Here is a 19,986-nt window from a genome sequence, read left to right as displayed (position 1 = left end):
ACAGAACCGCAATTGCCGAAGAAAGATCACAAAAGTGATAATAAATAAAAGCTGCAGTGAGTGGAAATAATGTTTCAAAAAGCTGAATAGAAAAGGCAAAGGGGATGTAATAAAATTATCATCCTTACAGGAAAAAGAAACCATACTACAAGTGCTGACCTTCACTAATGAAGTGCTTCTAATTACTAATAAACCAAAATAAAGTAATTTACACTATTTCAGTATATGTTATTAATGTGTTATTTTGTTTTTCCTCTTTGTTTGCTGCATTCACTAATGCTTTCAGGAGGGAAATACACAGTAGACAAAGACCAGAAGATTTTAAGTAGATGTCAAGACACAGACCTACATGATTACCAGTTCCAGTACACAGGTAACAGAAATCACACGATCAAAAAACAGCTGAAGCGTTATCTACAAACAGTATAGTTTCAACTGCCTTTGGAATATTTCTCCTCCAGGTCTTTGGGGGAGGAAGAAGTATATTCCAAATTCTTGGAATGGTAGACATAGTATAGGATGGGGAATGCCATAGCAGAAGGGAAAAATCTGAGAGGCCCAAATGTAACATAACCAGGCCTATATTGTATAACAAGAGTTATGCCACACCATGCCACTAAATGGTCTTTAATGTGGGAAATGAAGCGAGGGACAGATGGTGACAAGAGAATGTAAACCTATTAAGTTGTACTACAGGAATGATGTAAGTATCTACATCTAGACTGCAGGACTGCTAGCGGGGGCAACATACATATCCTGTAACCCATGGACTCTGAAATTAGGGAAAAAAGTCTTCAAAACAAGGGAAGAACTTGAGTTTGTCATTAAGCATGTACCTGCTTACCAGCAGACAAGACATAGTCCCCACCCACCCCCACACCAAATAGAGACAGCTATTCTACTACGTTTTTCCTAGCCAGAATATTATAACTGTAAGTTACTCCAATCATAAATGTTGAGAGCTGTTTTCCCTATCTCGTTGGATCCGAGGAGAAAAAAGACTGCTAAACCACACTGTTAATCAGAATTGTATTGAGAACCAGAGACTTTGCAGGTGCATTCAGTGACAGAAGAAGAGCGTAAGAAACTGATTTTAAGAACACTTGAAATGTATGGTGCAGACCTTTCCAAGGTTTGGCAAAAGTCCTATTCACATTGCTTTGTAATCCTATTCACCCTGCACCCTCAGATTTTTCCCTTTATTTTGAACAATGGTGGATGAACTTTACTGCTCACAAGCTGCAAGATTTATTTTCAACTATTGTGTTTACATTAGATAAAAGCATTATACGTGAATGTTTAATTCCCATGCAAAGCAAATTCAAAATAAAAGCAGCAAGAAAACCATGTAAACGATGGAATTACTATTACTGGACAGAATTACTATTCTGAAAGTCAAAGATTCTTTAGTCCTCTTTGCAAATTAGGAATCTTCTCTGTATTTACAATGACTACACAGATTGCAGGGGACAATAGGCATGTACTGAAGAACCTTGAAAACACAAGGGTCCCTAATGCATGGAGCCTTGCCAGCATGCATATGCTTGTGCACACAGACACAATTGCAAGCATACATTTCAATGAGTAAATGGCAGGGGCAGAACCTACTACCACCTACCATCCAGACATTCATTGTATGCATGGAGTGGAGCCCTAACTTGTGAAGAGAGTTTTGTGCACCTAACAAATGTAAAGTTCACCGTATCAGTCCAAATAACACTTAAAATGAAGTAAAGAAAAAAATTTCTATAACTGACTATGAATACAGAAATCCAAGCACAGCAAACTCAGTCCAAAGATATTTTTACCGGAAGTCAGAACAAATCACTCTAATCAGTCAAACCAATGAAAAGAAAATCGACTTGAGTTTACATACTGTCCGGGGCCCTCAAACGGATTGTGATATTAACTTATTTATTTATTACATTTATATCCCGCCTTTCTTCCTCCTTAAGGAGCCCAAGGCAGCGTACATAATCCTCCTCCTCTCCATTTTATCCTCACAGCAACCCTGCGATACAGGTTAGGCTGAGAGTCTGTGACTGGCCCAAAGTCACCCAGTGAGCTTCCATGGCCGAGTGGGGACTAGAACCCGGATTTCCCAGCTCCCAGTTGAACACTGTAGCAACTATGCCTTGCTGGCTTTCAAGATTTAAGATGCACTGCATTAGACCCACTGATTCACCTAAACAATAATTAGTTGAACACAACAGCAACATGAGTAATTGGACCAACAATCAGAAGGAATGGACAGGCGGAATGACTCATCTGATAAGTCCACGAATAAGTCAGCCAACCACAACACCAGGACCATCTACTCCAAAATATTAAGTAGTTTAACACCTCCAACAGTACAATCTAAACACATTTACTCAGATGTAAATCCCACTGAGCACAATCGGACTTACGCCCCAATTAGTATGTTTGGAATTGCAGCCTTATGCCTGTTAGCCATAAAGTTTATGGTTTGCAAATCACCATATGAACAATTTTAAACATCTGTCCAGTTTAAATTCTACATACTCTTTTCTTACCTTAGATACATTACTAACATAATCCAGTTGCGAAGTACTTTCTTTATCAACTTGATTGCAAAGATTCTGTAAAGTGGATGCATATTCTTTATCACTTTTTATTCTCATGGCCATAAATTTCTTCACTGTTTCCAGTAGCCGTAACTCCCAATCTTGCAGTTTTAGCAAAGCTTCATGAGAATACTTCAGATCACTTCCAAACCCCATCTTTTATAAGGCACTAGATTTACCAAGAGCCACTGGTGAGATATTCTGGTCAGCACATCTGGAAACACAATAAAACTAATGAGAAAGACATTGAAAGGGGAACCTATAATGCTATCTTTTTGTAGCAAATACCACATGCACTTAAAAACAAGAAGTAAACTCAGCTATGGAGCCCTCAAAAAAAAAAAAAAAAAAAAAGAGGAGAGGCAATTTATGACTTTGGAAGGATTTTAATTCTCAAATGTATCCCTCCTCTAGCCCACCAGAAACAACTACCCTTGCCAGGACCTTCACAAACACACACGGATGATTGACTACAAAATCTTCCCCAAATGCCCCAAATGGCTAAATGTGAACCAGCTATAACTGTAATGAACAATATGCTCAAAGTCCAGTACTTTTTAAGGACAAGGTGACACTTTTTCAGAGCAATCAGATGGTTGCTAGGGAGCCAGAGCCAATAATGTGCTTAGCCTACAGGTTTAAAGTTTGGTCTATTCCCAGATGGTGGGGAAGCCAAAGAGTTAGTAGCTAACGATGCCAACTGCTCGAGCTTTATCACACCTTTGCCAAAACCATATTAGGATTGGTATCACAAAATAATGCAACTACTGTTGCTGGAGTAATTCTAAGAACAACAACTGATCTTTCAATTATATTATGTAATAAATAACATTTCTTTAGTACAATTCCAGAACTTCAATCAATTATATCCTCCACAATGACCTACCTGTCAATATTTAGGATTTATGTGCCATTGGTTGGGGGGTGGGGTGGGGTTAAAGCAAACGCCTACTTTCTTATATCATAAGCAAGGTAGTTCAGCTCAAATACGTTTAGAAGAAAAGGAAAGCCCTCTGGAAGGAGGAAGCACCCATATTTAAAGAAATACAGAGATTTGTAAGGGGGGAGGAACATGTTTAAGGAAATACAAAGATTTGGACCAGCACAGAGAAAAACTGTGCTGAAATGAAATGTGACAAGTGTTCTGATCAAGACACACCCTCAAAGCATTTTCTGAGAAAGGAACATCTCATCTATTTATGAACAACTGTTGGGACGTGCCCTAGATGGGACACACCATAGATGATGATTAACGGCATAAAGATCTTCTCCAGCTAAGTTTGATAACAAGAACATAAAATTTAGTATACATACCTTTAAAAAAAACTCTTCCCACAACTTTATTTTTTTCCAAGAGTTGTAACCTGGTTCTTGGCTCAGTTCTTACAATCCCTTTGTTCTTTCAACCTTGTAACCCTCTACAAAACAAAAACCACACAAAAGAAAATGTAATGAGTCTTGAAATGGGAGGAGTCCTATGTATCAGACAATGGACCCCTGCACCACCATGTCTGCATATCAGTAGAGGGAATTACAAACAGTTTCAGCTGAGACATTCACACCACAGTCCATCATTTTCCTGGCTGCCTCAGTTGGGGAATTTTGTTGCTGAGACCACCAAGTCCTCCTGCTCTGTGCCACCAAACCTGCAGCTCCTGGTTGGCTGGCATACCTCTGGCCCCATCAGGCAACCTGCCTTCTGCCCAAAATTGAGCCTGAGCACATGACAGGGGTAGAAGGGAAGCACTCACAGAGGCTGGCAAAATCTGGTGGTCACAGAGATCTTCAAAGTGTGATGCAAAACACTATTAATTGTGAGAAAAGTCAGTGAAATATCACCAGAAGTCAACAGATATGCTTCCATTGTGTCATTATATATAAAATCCACAATAGTTCTGTATCCAGTATCATAACAATCAATATCCTTTACGATCTTAAGTCTAATTTCAAAGTCAATAGTCAGAATTTCATAGCAGACAAAAAAGAACAATCTAAGTCCAAAATACACATTCATGAAAGATGCAGAAACAACAACTACATCCCTCAGTAGACTCACTCTCTACCAGTGGTAAAAACCAAACCATATAAAGAAGGTTCATCAAAGTTTATAAGTGCTCCCATCTGTTTACATTTGTAATAACATATTTTTTTCTGAATGGACACTTGTGAGTATCAAGAATAAGTCTTTCTTCAATCCAAGATACAAGACAATTGGCAGTATTGAGTGCATATGAAATCCCAAATGCAATGCCTCCAATTGGAAAATTAAACTATTGCCCAAATCTTTAATATTTTTTCTAATATAATCTGTCAAACTAATAAAAAAAATAGGTGCTGGGCACTTCTGGTTCCAAGTACCCAGTGCAGACCAAGCACAACCTGCCCCAGGGACAATGTCAGGTGGGGAATTTGACTGGGGTAGTATACCTGTCAAACTGTAACACAGGTGTCCCAAGACAAGCTTAGGGAGGAGAGAAACCTAAAACTAAAAAATAAAATTGGACAATAAATCTAAAAGTGTTTTCAATGACCAATCTAATATCTTCATGAGAGATCGTTGTATATAAAGCCAATACATCTTGTCTTCTCAGAGACCAAATTCAGAGAAATGCAGGAAATGCAGCTATAGCCCTCTCACAGTTTGTGTAGTTTTACTGTGGGGTTTTAGATACTTACTTAATGCAGTGCTTTTAAAAATGTGATGGATCTCGTACTGCAAGGATTAAGCCAGTGAATGTTCTGCCTTGACTCTTGAGCAAGAGCCCATAGGGTGTACCTGACTGCTTAAGAGTGCTGCAAGACCTCAAGAAAGCCCAAGCTAATCAACTTGCTCTGACAAGGTCTATAATCCAAAAGGGACCTTTTGTGCTTCCCCGCTCTACCTCTTTCCTACAGACAGGCAAGCTTAAAAGGCTAGCCTCCCATCCTGGAGTCTGGGACTCCATGGTTCCTCAGAGATCTCAGGCTCAGGGGTTGCTATCCCCCTGGGGATCCCTGCAGGAGTCCCTTGGCAGCCAAGTTCACTGTTGCAGCTGTCTGGATCTAGTTCTTCCATGGCCTTGGCTATTGGCCTGAGCTGGCTGGTCCCTCCTTATATACATTGGAGTCTCAACCAGGTGGGGGGGTCACGATAATGAATAATTGAGGATTACTATGCTGCATCATGAAAGTGTCCTGTATTTCTTGTATTGATTTCTGAATGCTCATGATAAAAGATATCTGAAATGGGACTAATGACCAGCATTCCATGAGGCACCTAGAAGGAAGATCTTTGAGCATGCATTGGAGCACTTATACCATATCCAAGAGGCTGGTCAAGAGTTTGGATTTCACCACTGGCAGAGATTGCTAATACTGAGGAACGTGGGAGTTATTTCTGTTAGCATCATTTGAATGCATATTTTGGATTTGGATTGTTTGTCCTTTGTCTATGGAACTACATTACTGGCTTGCTCTTATTGCCAAACTAGATGAGACAAGAGAGACCCCATCTTTTAAATTTTGGCAAACAGCAGCTTCAGGGGAGGGAAATCTGGCTTGGGGATATGGCATTGTGATTTGCATAAGGAAGTCAGCCAAACCCATGCACCAAACCTGCTCTCTGTCCCTAAGGAAAACTTACATGTACACAGGCCCCACATGTACATTTTCCTTAATCAGGCAAATAGAAGCTTTTGAGGAAGATGGGGTGATTTTCACTGCAAAATTGAACTTGGGAAAAGAGTTAAACCCCGAATCTCCACATTATAGTCCTGATATGGCTCATACACACACATGCAACTACTATTTGAAAACATTTAAAGTTGTCACTCAGTTTTCGGGCCTGATTCAAAGTGTTGGTGCTGACCTTTAAAGCCCTAAATGGCAAAGAACTGATCTACTTGAAGGAGCACCTTCTCCTACATGTGCATGCCTGATTGCTAAGATCGTCTTCAGAGACTCTTCTTTGGGTGCCACCACCCATAATGATGTGATGGGTGTCTACCAGGGAAAGAGCCTTCTTTGTAGTGGCCCCATCTGTAGAATGCTCTTCCCAGGGAGATCCACCTGACATCTTCACTGTGCATGTTTACGTGCCAGGTTAAGACCTTCCTCTTCCAGCAGACATTTAATCTTTAATCTACTGCTCTGATTAACTTTATTGCTGGCTCATTAATATTTCATGAGTTAATATTTTGGAATTTTTATTGTTTCTATTGCTTTGGTTGTTGTACAGTTATTTCAGTTTTTTTATGATTGTAAACCACCCCAAAGACACCTGCCAGTTAGGTGGTAAATGAAAGAAAGAAAGAAAGAAAGAAAGAAAGAAAGAAATCATCTCCTCCAGCTTCACCTTGAATAACAAATGGTATTTATTGTTGTATTTTTGGATACAAAGCTATTATAGACTTTATATACCTGTACCATCACATCAGAATTGTGTGTTTAATTCCTCGTGGTGTTTCATTTATTTTTTCTGTAGTTACTGTTTTGCATCAGTATTTGAACTTCCTTATCTCCAGACTTTGTAGAGAGAATAGTCACCCTTTGCCTTGTATGGTTAGAATATTTAGGGGACAATTACTGCCCCCAGTTCCTTTCTTTTTGACCATTTCATATGCGGATTATTAACTCAGAACAATGAAAACCATATTTCACTTTCACCAATGTCAGCAAAGTTTTATTTAGTTTGCCACCTACTTACATGTTACTTGCAATCTAATAACACAAAATAGAAAGGACAGCATTTAATCAGCAAGAGATAAAAATGACAATTTGCTTCAATGAAAAATGATGCAGAAAGGTAATAGCAATTACACTTTGAACATTATTGGGGAGATTATCTTTTGTTACATATGACCAAAAGAGTAGATTACTATAATTCTACAAAACTATGATTTAATTCAAAAAACCCATTGCTAATGATGGATGAGGGTAAAGATCCATTTTTTCAATACACAAAGACACTCTCCCATTCCCAATTTTATGCAAGTTTGCCTTCCAGTGAGTCAGACTTGAATGTTCATATACTTTCCTTAGAGAGCAATCCTATGGTCTGTGGGATAGCATCCCAGGGTCCACAGGATTTTTCATAGTCCCCCTCCAAAGACTGTAGACACTCCTACAACTTCAGGAGGGGTACTCTGATTTCCAATCCCTCCTCCACCCCCTTACAGCTGCCACAGAAAACCCCCCAGCAGTTGCTTTCAAGGTTGCTAAAGCAACTTCATGGAGGCAAAAAGAGGGTGTTCTGGTGGGCAGGGAGGGAAGAGGAGAGGTCAGGATATGCAGTATCCTGTAGGCTCTCCAGCCCTGCCACCAACAACACAACTCTTCTAGATGGCCTCAGAAGGCTGACTAGTGGAAAAAATAACGAGGACAGAGAAGCGAAAATTGTGTCCATTGCTCCTTCTGCTCCTCCAGGCACCTGGTAGCACAGCATTATATAGTTGAACTGCTCTAACATCAGAGCACTCCTTCCAAAGGCATAGAACTGCACCCTAAATTTACAGACCAAGCTTTAGGCTTATTGTCAGGGCCTCTTCTAGTCACACATCATCTCTCTTTTAGATCAATCTGTATAAATAAACTGCTGGCTGATTAAGAAATCATCCTTTTTTTTTTTAAGCATGCAGGTATAATTGTTCTTTTATTCACAACCTGGGTGGGGAGGCAATCCACATAAGCACTCTCATAAATATACATGATATATAAAGATACACCGCTTTTCCATCCTTAACTACCTCAGACGTTTCAAACTGAAATATGGTTGACAGTCTCTAAAAGCTGCATACTATTGCTTCTACTGACACAATTAAATGTTTTTTGCTGTTGTGCAGCTATTACGCATTTTATATTGCAATGGCTCTCCCCAGCATTACATGGATCCACAGTGTACTGGAGGCCCTCATTCTGAAAAGCTCCCAAGCTAAGCTACAAGAAGAATGTAACAACAGAACACACAAATAAAATGAGCAGATTGTTATATGGAAGAAGTGACTGAAGCTTACATTTAATTACATAAATAAATGGTTTGGGATATACCAGGCAGAAAACCTAGATCCTAGCCTGCTCCTTAATCTTCACATCTATCCTGATTAAGTTAAGATACATTAAGCCTTTTTGTCCATGTGCAAAGCATCTTCAACTTTTCCCTTCACACAGACAAAAAGTAAACCAGAAGGACTCTAATTAACCAGTTTTCCATTTATTCTGAACCAAAAAATGATGAGTACCAGCTTCAGAACAAACCAGGATCTTAAACTAACTTCAAACTGTGGTGAGAGAAGTGGATGTGTGCATGCTTGTTTCTTGATAGGGGCAGGTCAGCTGACCTCCCTCTGCTGATTTGTCCCATTCCAGAAACAAATATTTCTGCTCATTTGGGGCTATTCTTAGATTCCCAAAAACTATGTTGTTCAAGTGGTGGGTCCCACGAGTGCATGTACACAATAGGATACTACTGAGACATTTCACTCAGTGAGCTTTGTCATCTTCCTATCTATTCATGCATCCAATAACTGTATAGGCCCAGACACCAAACTGACAAAGGAAAATCACCCTGTACACAAAATGGGGATTCAGACAACCCTCCACATGTTCAGAAAAAAAATGAGGGAGGTCATGCAAACTAGCTTACCCTCCTCCACCAATGCACCCCACTGTCAACACAGTCTGCACACATTGGAAGGGGCTTTATGCATGTACATCAGTATGCACATAGAGCCACTCTCTTGTGCACCTAATGTGCAGATAGAATGGCCACTGAGAATGTCATCAACGAAGTCCCACGTGCCCACCTCCCACATTTGTTAAATGCATAGGTGGAAATCATCTGAACCCACCACCCATCCATCAATATGGTTTGCCGGGATAGTACTCTCCACACTCTTATCCACAGGGATAAGATAGAAAGCTAACGCATAAAGGGCCTGGCCCTATTGGAGTCCAGAGTGGCACTGCTTTAATTTCAACATATAGAAAAATATGTCTCAGGCTGCATTAATTATCAAAAAGGATTTTAAGAATCTGAGATTAGTACACTATCAATTGTGGCCTAATCTAACAGCCACAAATGTCAGGCTGGATGAACTGCTTCTCTTGAAATATTTTCTGCCTGAGAGCATTAGCCTCCAGAAACAGCCAACTCTACTTTCCTTTCCGTAAACTGTTTCGCTGCCACAATCTCCCATGTTCTTCATATTCCCTAAATGGTTGAATCCCAAAATACAAATTATACTATTAAATTAAACAAATTGTATAGATTCTCAATGTTCTTTAATTGCAATTCCCAACTTCACTCCTGAAAAGCAAAGACCAGGAAGCAACACCACCCTCTACCAATTGAGCATTTTTAGGGTCTCGTCAGTTATACCATAAGCTACAACTAGAGAGAAATGAAAGTGTGAGAATTAAATATATAGAACTCAGTTCTGCATAAACGTATCTGAAGAGTCCTAAACAAAGTCTAAGTGAACTTGATTTAAAACTAGAGGTTCACATTAAAAAGAAGCTGAGGGCTAAATACAGACTGAAGTGCCAGCTGCTAAGTAGTACTATATGACACTCAAACCAGCCAGGTCTTACCCTCTCTTGTATTCTTTTTTATCCTTCCAACATCTCAAAAGTATTTTTTTAAATGTGCCCCAGCCACTTTTCAAGAACACATTACAATCAGTGCATCACCTGCTGTAAATGGTGATGGTATATTGTACAGTTAAAGTGTTGCATTTGGCAGGCGAGGGGGCAAGTACGAAATCCTTATTCAACTGCAATGTTCAGTGACTGGCCTTAGGAATATTACAGTATTTCACCTTACACCATTTCATTGGTAGTCCTGAGGCAGATCAGATAAGGATGTGAGGTTGCCTACAGCAATCCCTTGGGAATTAGCAGAATGAAACCTCAAAAACATGTCCCACCTGCCCGCACGTCTTGAAAAGGTAGAGTGAACCTCAGCCTACACGAAACCATTCCTTTAATTTACAAACTTATCAACTTCTGTATACCTATGGAGTCCTGGAAGTATACAGAAACCACCACCTTTTTTTATAGCTCTATTTCCAAACTGACAGGCACTCCACCACCAAAGTCAGCTGTAATGAGGAATGATAGCTTCTTTTAACAATTTGGGGTTTGCTAGGTACTGACCCAGTCTGGATGTAACAGCAGGAAATCAAGGGTTAATTAAACCATGATTTTCTGTGGCATGTGACAGGTATGTTCCACAGCCATTTTAAATATTCACTGGTCAATCTCTGATCAGGGTAACTGTGGGATGCTATTTGACTTCCAAAGCCAGACGCTATAGGTTAATCATGTGTTAAACAACCTACAGCTAACTTACAATTAGTAGTTAGGTTAGCTGTGGTTTAACCCACCATTAACCTGTAGTGGTTAATTGCTCATGCCCAGTTCAGATAACACATAGCAACTCTGGATCAGAGGCTGAATATTCAAAACAACTGTGGAACACACCCTCTATGTACCACAACAAATCATGGGTTAATTAATTAACCCACAATTTGCCACCATTATGTGTGAACTGACCCATTATTTTTCTTCTAAGGATCAAACAATATGATAAGTGGGAGACTCCTTGCTGCGTGAGATCAAAACCCAAGTATGTTGAGAAGACCCATGGACTCGCCAGGTATGCTGTCTCCCAGGAGGACGGATTAGACACATGACTGAAGGGTTGCCTACACTCATAATACCCATAGACAGGTATCCCTTTCTTCTCGTCCATGTGGGAACAAATGATACCACCAAGCGGAGCTACAAAGAAATCATGTCAGGCTTTGGGAAGGAAACTCAAAAACTTTGGTGCCCAGATAGTTTTCTCATCCATCATTCCAGTAGTTAGAAGAGGGATAGAAAGGGAAATAAAAATACTCTGGGTGTATGACTGGCTACAAAGATGGTGCCGGTGTGAGAGATTTGGATTCTGGGACCACGGGCTACACTTCCTGGAAGATGGACTGTTGGCAAGGGATGGGTTGCACCTCACAAGGGCTCAGAACAATGTGTTCAGCTACAGCATGAAGAACTTCATCAGGAGGGCTTTAAACTGAATCTTATGAGGGAGGGAGACAAAGTTGGGGGTAACAATGGACAAAGGCTTATGCACCAAAACAGAGAGAACAGCTCTAATAGCACCCAGTAATAGTCTTCACAAACATGTAGGAAGAAGGCCAGACTAAAAAGCACATGGTGTTCGATGTCTATATACTAAGGCCCAGAGTATGGGAAACAAACAGAATGAACTTGAACTCTTAGTACAGGGGGGAAATTATGACTTGATAGGTATATCTGAAACTTGGTGGGATGACTCCCATGACTGGAATACAGCGGTTGAAGGATATAACTTGTTCAAAAAGAACAGGAGGAACAGAAAGGGGGTGGAGTTACACTATATGTCAAAAATACATATCTCTGCACAGAAATACAGGAGAATGAGCTTGGTAGCCCCATCAAGAGCATCTGGGTTAAAATAAATGGAGCAAAAAATAAAGGGAACAAAGTGGTCAGAGTCTACTACTGGCCACCCAATCAAGGAGAAGACGAAGACGAAAATTTTGAAAAGCAAATAGCCAATGTTTCAAGGAATCATGATGTAGCAGTAATGAGGGACTTTAATTTCCCCGATATTTGTTGGGAGACAAATTCTGCAAAACATGGCCCCTCCAGGAAATTCCTGACATGTGTGGCGGATAACTTCCTCCTACAGAAAGTAGAGGAAGGAACCAGAGGATCAGCTATCCTTGACTTGATCCTAACCAACAGGGATGACTTAGTGGATCAAGTAGCAGTTACGGGAACTCTGGGGGAAAGTGACCATGTTATACTTGAGTTCTTGGTTCTAGGGGAAGCAAAAGCTGAATGTAGCCAAACATGTACCCAGGATTTTAGGAAAGCGGATTTTAATAAACTCAGAACAATGATCATCAGTAAGGTCCCACGGCAAGCGACTCGAACGAGAAAAGGAGTCCAAGATGGGTGGGAGTTTTTTAAAAAAGGGAATTCTCAAGGCACAATTCCAACACGAAAAAAAGGCAGAAGACAAAAGAAGAAGCCAATGTGGCTTCACAAAAAGCTTAGAGATGACCTGAAAACAACAAAAAAGGACACATACAGGAAGTGGAAGGCCAAGCTACAAAGAAAGAGTACAGGCAGTTAGCACAGAATTGCAGGGATGGCGTCAGGAAGGCTAAAGCTGAGAATGAGCTGAGGTTAGTGAGGGATGCTAAAAACAACAAAAAGGCTTTCTTCAGATATGTGCATAGTAAAATACAGAGGAAAGAAATGGTTGTTCAGCTATTAAATAAGGATGGCAAAATGATAACAGATGACAAGGAAGAGGCAGAAGTGCTCAATTCCTACTTTGGCTCAGTCTTCTCCTGAAAGAGGGTCTATGACCCCCCTGGCAAAGGCGAAGTACAGGCTGAAGGGGCAGGATTGCAGCTTGAGATCGATAGGCATATGGTCAAGGAACACCTAATTACTTTGAATGAGTTCAAATCTCCTGGGCCAGATGAACTGCACCCTAGAGTAATAAAGGAACTGGCAGAAGAACTCTCAGAACAGCTATCTATTCTCTTTGAGAAATCATGGAGGACAGGTGAAGTGTCACATGATTGGAGGTGGGCTAATGCTGTCCCTATCTTCAAAAAGGGTAAAAAGAAAGAACCTGGGAACTACAGACCAGTCAGTCTGACATCAATCCCTGGGAAAATTCTGGAGCAGATTATAAAGCAACCCATCAGGAAGCACCTTAATAACAATGCAGTGATTACTCGAAGCCAACATGGATTTGTCAAGAACAAATCCTGCCAGATGAATCTGATCTCATTTTTTGATCAAGTAACCTCCTTTGTGGACCGCGGGAATGCTGTAGACATAATATACCTCAACTTCAGCAAAGCTTTCAATGAAGTGCCCCATGATATCCTGATGAGCAAACTAGCTCAGAGTGGGCTAGATGAAACAACTATCAGGTGGATCCACAGTTGGCTACAGAATTGGACTCAAACAGAGCTTATCAATGGGACCTTCTCAAACTGGGGAGAGGTAACGAGTGGGGTACCACAGGGATCAGTCCTGGGCCCAGTGCTCTTCAACATTTTATTAATGACTTGGAGGAGGAGGTGCAGGGTATGCTGATAAAATGTGCAGATGGCACAAAATTGGGTGGGATAGCTAATACCCCGGAAGACAGAAACAGAACTCAAAGTGATCTTGATAGACTGGAGCACTGGACAGAAAACAGAATGACATTTAATAGGAATAAATGCCAAGTTCTGCACCTAGGAAAAAGAAACCAACTGCAGTTACAAGATGGGGGATACTTGGCTCAACAATACTACAAGCGAGAAGGATCTTGGAATTGTTGCACATCACAAGCTGAATATGAGCCAACAATGTGATGTGGCTGCAAAAAAGGCAAATGCTATTTTGGGCTGCATTCATAGAAGCATAGCTTCCAAAGCCCCGGAAGTACTAGTTCCCCTCTACTCAGCATTGGTTAGGCCTCATCTGGAGAACTGTGTCCAGTTCTGGGCACCAAACTTTTAAGAAGGATGCAGACAAACTGGAGAGGGTTCAGAGGAGGGCAACGAAGATGATCAGGGGACTGGAAACAAAGCCCTATGAAGAGAGACTGAAAGAACTGGGCATGTTTAGCCTTGAGAAGAGACAACTGAGGGGAGATATGATAGCACTCTTCAAGTACTTGAAAGGCTGTCACAGAGAGGAAAGCCAGGACCTCAATCATCCTAGAGTGCAGGACACGGAATCATGGGCTAAAGTTACAGGAAGCCAGATTCTGGCTGAACATCAGGAAAAACCTCCTGACTGTTAGAACAGTAATGGAACCAATTACCAAGGGAGGTGGTGGGCTCTCGCACACTGGAGGCGTTCAAGATGAAGCTGGACAGCCATCTGTCAGGGATGCTCTGACTTGGATTCCTGCATTGAGCAGGGGGTTGGACTCGATGGTCTTATAGGCCCCCTCCAACCCTACTATTCTATGATTCTAGGGCCAGAATCTGTACCTCTTCATTAGGAGAGGTTTAAACCTTTTCCCCCAGCTGCTTATTGTCCTAAATCCCCCCTCCCAGTCCCACAGTGCCAATGGAAGCTTTCTTTTTTTAGCCCCCATGCAAGGGGAGCGAGGATTCTGGAAAACAAGCAGTTGGGAAGGAAGATTTAAATCTCCGCTACTTCTGCACTGTGGTCCCAGACAGGATCCGTCTATTCACTCCTTGTGTCATCTTCTTTTGCGGGGGTAAGCCTGATGGCAGGGCCTCTTTTATTGAAGTAAGCTGCTTTGGGCAACAGTTGTCTGAAAAGGAGAATTAAAATGTAGTAAATAAAAACTTAAGAGGTCCAGGTGCATGCTATTTAATGTATTAGGTCAAGGGTCTCGAGTGCTCTGTAAAGAAAGTGGGGGGCAGATTAGAAACACAGAAAGCTGCCCTATATCAAGTCACACCATTGGTCTATCTTGCTCAGTACCATCTACCCCAGAGGTAGAGAACTTAGTGGTCACCAGATGTTTCAAACAATTTCCACCAGCCCCACTTAGCATGACCAATGGTGAGGGATGATAGGAGATGCAGGAAAAAAACATCTGGAAGCCAACAAGTTGCCTACACCTCTCCCTGATCTACACTGAATGGTGGCCACTGGAGTGCCCTTCCCAACACTACCTAGACATGCCAGAGAAAGAACCTCAAATCTTTTGCATGCAAAGCATTAGCATGAGATCTATGGCCCTTTTTTCTTGCTGCAAAGGGTTAGGAGCATTTTCTTCACACCTCTCAGTGAAGCTAATAAGTGATACAATATCAGTTCTCAAACCAACCCCCCCCCCGCCCAAAATCACACATCTAACGAGTTAAAACAGCTTATTTCTTTGACAGTGACGCATTTTTTACAGTAAACACTTTATTAAACACATCAAATCTGAACACCAAACTTTTTCACACAAAACACTGAAAACCACCATCACAAAGGCAATAAAGTACAAGTCAGATCACAACTGGATGAAAACCTATTCTAACTGCTTAGCTAGTTACTCGTGCTCCACTAGTCTTGTATGACTGTGCCAAAAGATAAAGCTTCATTAGAAACAAATAGATCTAGCACCTCAATGCTGCAAGAGCTGGGCTACATTACACAGATTATAAACTTAAGCACAAAATAACTTGTTTCTGCTAGGACCACAACTGAAACATGAGGTAATCACTTCCTTGTGCAAAAATAGGCGACATCCAACAGACTCTTCCTAGAAACTTGAGAAAGTTGGCCACTGGATAAAAGTTCCAGTCTACGATTATTGTGCACAAGCGAAAGTAATTTAATACAGCCTCCATGTGTAACTTCCTGCCATGCACAGGGACTCTTCCTCCACCACTACATCCATTTTCCTCTAGAAATCCTATCTGCATACACATGCAGGAGTGACACCTGGAGTAACTGGGCAGAGATAGCTGATTTCGCACACTCTTTCTAGGGGTGACATGGAGAACTGGGCACCATGGTACTGCTTAGGAAGCTGCCACCAGCGCCAGCTCACCCTTTTTCTCTGGGTGGCTTGGGGGAGCACAGTCCAACCTCCACCACTGCAGGACTCAGAAAAAAGGTGCAGGTAATGCAAGTGGACAAGGGCAGCAGCTTATGCAAGGGGCAACTACCTCATTGCCTTACTCATCTGCACCCTGCTGGACCCAAAGAGAGACACCATCAGCCAGAAGCAGGCAGGAGCTGCTCCTCTCACCTGCCTGCTCTTTCCCTGTGGGCAGTGCAGAAGTGGGAACTGGGAGCAGGGTGAGAGAGGTAAGCAAAAGGAGAAGGCTGCTTGGTGGAGGAACAGCTCCTGCACATTTGCTTCCACCCCCTCTCTTATCAGGACTTTAGGAAAGATTGGATAAGCAATGAATGACGAAAAAGGAACAGCCCAGCCCAAGTTATTAGGAGCAGCTGCTCTTAATTGCTCCCCTACCCGGCTCTCCCTTTGGAAGGCTCTCCCTGCTCACTCACCCTCTCTCCTTGGACAACATGCTGGGGAGTACTGGGCCCAGCAGGATTCCCAGAGTGAATGAGCAGAAGTTACCATGGTCTCTACATGGTTGCCCTCTAGCACTACTCTTCCGCCACTGCCTGCACAACCAAGACTTTGCATGCTTGCACACCTCCACTCTCCCCCTTGGCTGCAGGTGGGAGGGGAGACGCTGAGGCCAGCTACACTGCCTAGTGGGGGGGGGGGGCAGACAACAAGTGGGGAGAGGAATCTCTCTGTGGACAGCGCACAGAGCCAACCCTCTACATGTGCAGATAGAGCGAGAAGATGAGCAAGTGGAGATAACAGCTGGTCCGGCAAAACACAACTGTTGCTTTCTCCAGTCCACATGCTCTCTCCGTGGAGCCCCACTGGATCTACTCCCACTTACTGTACAGCCCAGAAAGAAAAGGCAAGTGGGAAGAAGCGGAAACAGCCGCTCCCTGCGCTTGTCCACCTGCATTCTCCTCTGGGCAGTGCAGTGGGCCCAATCCTTATCAGACTTCTTAACGTGAGAGGCAGGTGAATGATCAGAGGCAGCAGCTGCTCCTTCCAACCACCACTCTCGCTTGCCTGCTTCCGTGGGCACACAAGCAACAGCTGCCCTGCGCAAATGCCTGTGGCATTGCCTGCTCGGCATGGCACTGAGCAGGGGCCACAGATCAGGCCCGAGGGCTGCTGCAGCTCGGCAGCGAGCCCTCCAGTCCTGAGGGGCTGGGCCACCAGCAACTGCCCCTCGCACACAGCCCCATCCCTTTACTCCTCCTGCCGACGGCCCGGCAACCCAGCCCTAAGGCCCATCGTTCTTTGGCTCAGGAGACGGTACCTCCGCCGCCCACGAGAGGTGGGGCGAAGCATGAGCGAGACCCTAAGCGGGCGCAGAGCGAAACCCTCCGCCGAAGCGCGAATGCGCCTGAGGCTCCTGCACACACAGCCCGTCCCCGCCCGCCTGGCCGTCCGCCGTGACCTGGCTGAGGAACCGGAGCACGCCCGGGTCGCGGGGGAGCCATCGCCGCCCCCAGCCCAGGAACACCGCCCAGGCCAAGCAGGGGCCGCCTCCCCTCCGCCGCAGGGAACTGCCACTCCAGCTGCCCCGGCGAGAAGCGGCGGCAGCGTCCCCCGTTGCCGCCGCCTTCTTTCTCCTTCCCTGCTATTATTACTGGAAGCGACACTCCGGCACCGGCACCGCCCCCGCCCTCCCGTCGGGCCTGGGCAGCCGCCGCCCGCGCGACCCCCGCACCCCTTTGGGCGGCCGGGGCCCCGCCTGCCGCCCGCCCGGAGAGCGCCCGGCCCCAAGCGGAGCCCCAGAGGCAGCGCGGCAAGCCCCGAGCACGGCGTCCACCTACCTGACAAGCGGAGCCCATCCGCCACAATACGCCCGTCACCGGCCCCGCCTATGTCACGTGAGGCCGCCCGGCGAATCCGCTCCCGCTTCTCGCGCCGCCGGTAGCCAATCCGCCCCGACCTCGCGCGTCGCCGGCGGCCAATCCCCGCGCGCCCCAGGCTCCTCCTCGCGGGAGAGGGAGAGCACCTGGCCGGCGAGCCAATCGGGGGAGGCGAGAGAGGCGTCGCTCCCGCCCCCCGCGGTCCTGGCGGGGAGGCGGTTGGCTGGGGCAAGGAGAGGGCGTCGACTTCCTTTCATTGAGTGGGCAGAGGTGGGGTTGTATCCCAGCGAGAGAGGCGGGCGGGGAGGAAGCGCCTTCTCTTCCTGCTGCGGGCCTGCCCGTGACGCGCAGTTGGTCGCCAAGCCAGCGACTGAGTGCTTACTCGCACTGGGCGATTGCACAGCGCGACCCGCAGCGTGTTTTCTTGGAAAGCGGCCCCGCTGAGTTCATCGGTGGGGCTCGTTCTCATGGCAGTTTGGCGAGACGCTGGAGTGCGCCCCATTGAACTCAGCGGGACTTACAAGGCATTCCTGTACGCGTCTACTTACTGCAGTGTAAGAGCCAAAGCAGATAGTACTTTTAAATCTGTCTCTAGCAGCTGCGGTTTTGTTCTTTGTTTTTCATTTTTACTGTAGAATAGGTGCGGGGGCCCAATCCGGATCTTAGAAGCCCCGCCTCCAAGTGGGTGTAGCTCTGTTTTGCGGACTGTCCAGGGAACTTCTGCTGTTGGACTGTCCAGAAATGAAATAAATCAGTAGGCCTTCAACAGCCTCATGCATCCCACAATCCTACACATACCTAGCTGGGCGTAAGCACCATTAAATTTCTGAACAGACATTAACCTGGAGCAGATGCTAAGCTAACTGGCCTGTAATTTACACCCTGGCATTATCTTGGCCCTTCTCCAGTCCTCTGAGACAGAGCAGCTCTTTCGGACTTCCCTTTGTGAGTTTGCAAATTACTTATTTGACCACCTCGCCTTCAAAATGGGAAACTAAACCAGTGGTGGGCAACTTGTGGGGTTTTTTGTCTACTACAACTCCTATCATCTCTCTCCACTGAGAGAGCCAATGTGGTGTGGTGGCTAGAGTGTTGGACTGGGAGCCGGGAGATCCGGGTTCTAGTCCCCACTCGGCCATGGAAGCTCACTGGGTGACTTTGGGCCAGTCACAGACTCTCAGCCCAACCTACCTCACAGGGTTGTTGTTGTGAGAATAAAATGGAGAGGAGGAGGATAATGTAAGCTGCCTTGGGTTCCTTTGCAAGAGGAAAAAAGGCGGGATATAAATGCAATAAAATAAATAAATAAATAAATATGGCTATAGCTGATGGGAGTTGCAGGCCAAAACATTGGAGGGTCACAAATTGTCCAACCCTGCTATAAACTGTTGTCCAAAATAGTTAAGGTACTTCCATATCACTCAGAAAGTTGAAATTTGGAACACACTTCATCTGTGACACTAATTAAGAGAAGAATCTAAAATGTTTTTGTATATATATATATCTAACATTCAAAAGTCAGGACCTGAAATTTGCCTTATAACGTGATGACTGCACCCAGAGGAAGCAGCCTCAAATGTCTGGTGAAATATTAGGCTGTAAAAGGTCCCATTTCCCCTTTACACACTTGAATCAATCAAGGGAGAATTTCCAGTAGCAGCCATATTCCTCTTACTGCTGGAAGTTCCTTCTTCCTGCTGTCATTTTGTGGTATTAAATCCTGTGGAGCTTGGCAATGGTTTTTAATAATGCTGCGAAAAACGGTTCAGTATGCAAAAACAGTGTTGTGTAATTTAAGATAAACATACATGTCTTTACAGGATCAGTGTGATAATCACTTAGCTATTCTACTTAAGAGTATCAACATTTTATTAACCCTAGTAGCTGCTACTCCCCAAGCCTGGTATGACACAGATTATTGCCCTACTCAAAACCATTCTGCCCCCGGTTCCTTCCATCTAGGGTCCTTTTGGTG

The 19,986-nt window shown here is 44.0% G+C and overlaps 1 protein-coding gene across 3 annotated transcripts in view; it reads right to left on the bottom strand.

Annotated features, from left to right (window-relative positions):
• The window catches only part of FER (FER tyrosine kinase), a 223,864-nt gene extending 205,840 nt beyond the window's left edge, over nt 1-18,024 (bottom strand). For all 3 annotated transcript variants that reach the window (XM_084833846.1, XM_084833845.1, XM_084833847.1), the window contains exons 1-3: nt 17,973-18,024; nt 3,900-4,003; nt 2,535-2,799 (exon numbers count right to left, since the gene is read on the bottom strand). In XM_084833846.1, the coding sequence (XP_084689972.1) occupies nt 2,535-2,741 (207 nt within the window). In that variant the 5' untranslated portion in view covers nt 2,742-2,799; nt 3,900-4,003; nt 17,973-18,024. The remainder of the gene's footprint in view (nt 1-2,534; nt 2,800-3,899; nt 4,004-17,972) is intronic.
• Nucleotides 18,025-19,986: the final 1,962 nt, after the last annotated feature.

This window comes from Heloderma suspectum, chromosome 2, assembly GCF_057233095.1.
Source record: "Heloderma suspectum isolate Gila_16-S chromosome 2, 16-S_ref, whole genome shotgun sequence".
NCBI lineage: Eukaryota > Metazoa > Chordata > Lepidosauria > Squamata > Helodermatidae > Heloderma > Heloderma suspectum.
Note: the sequence above shows the minus strand (reverse complement) of the source record. Positions and strands in the feature narration are given on the sequence as shown.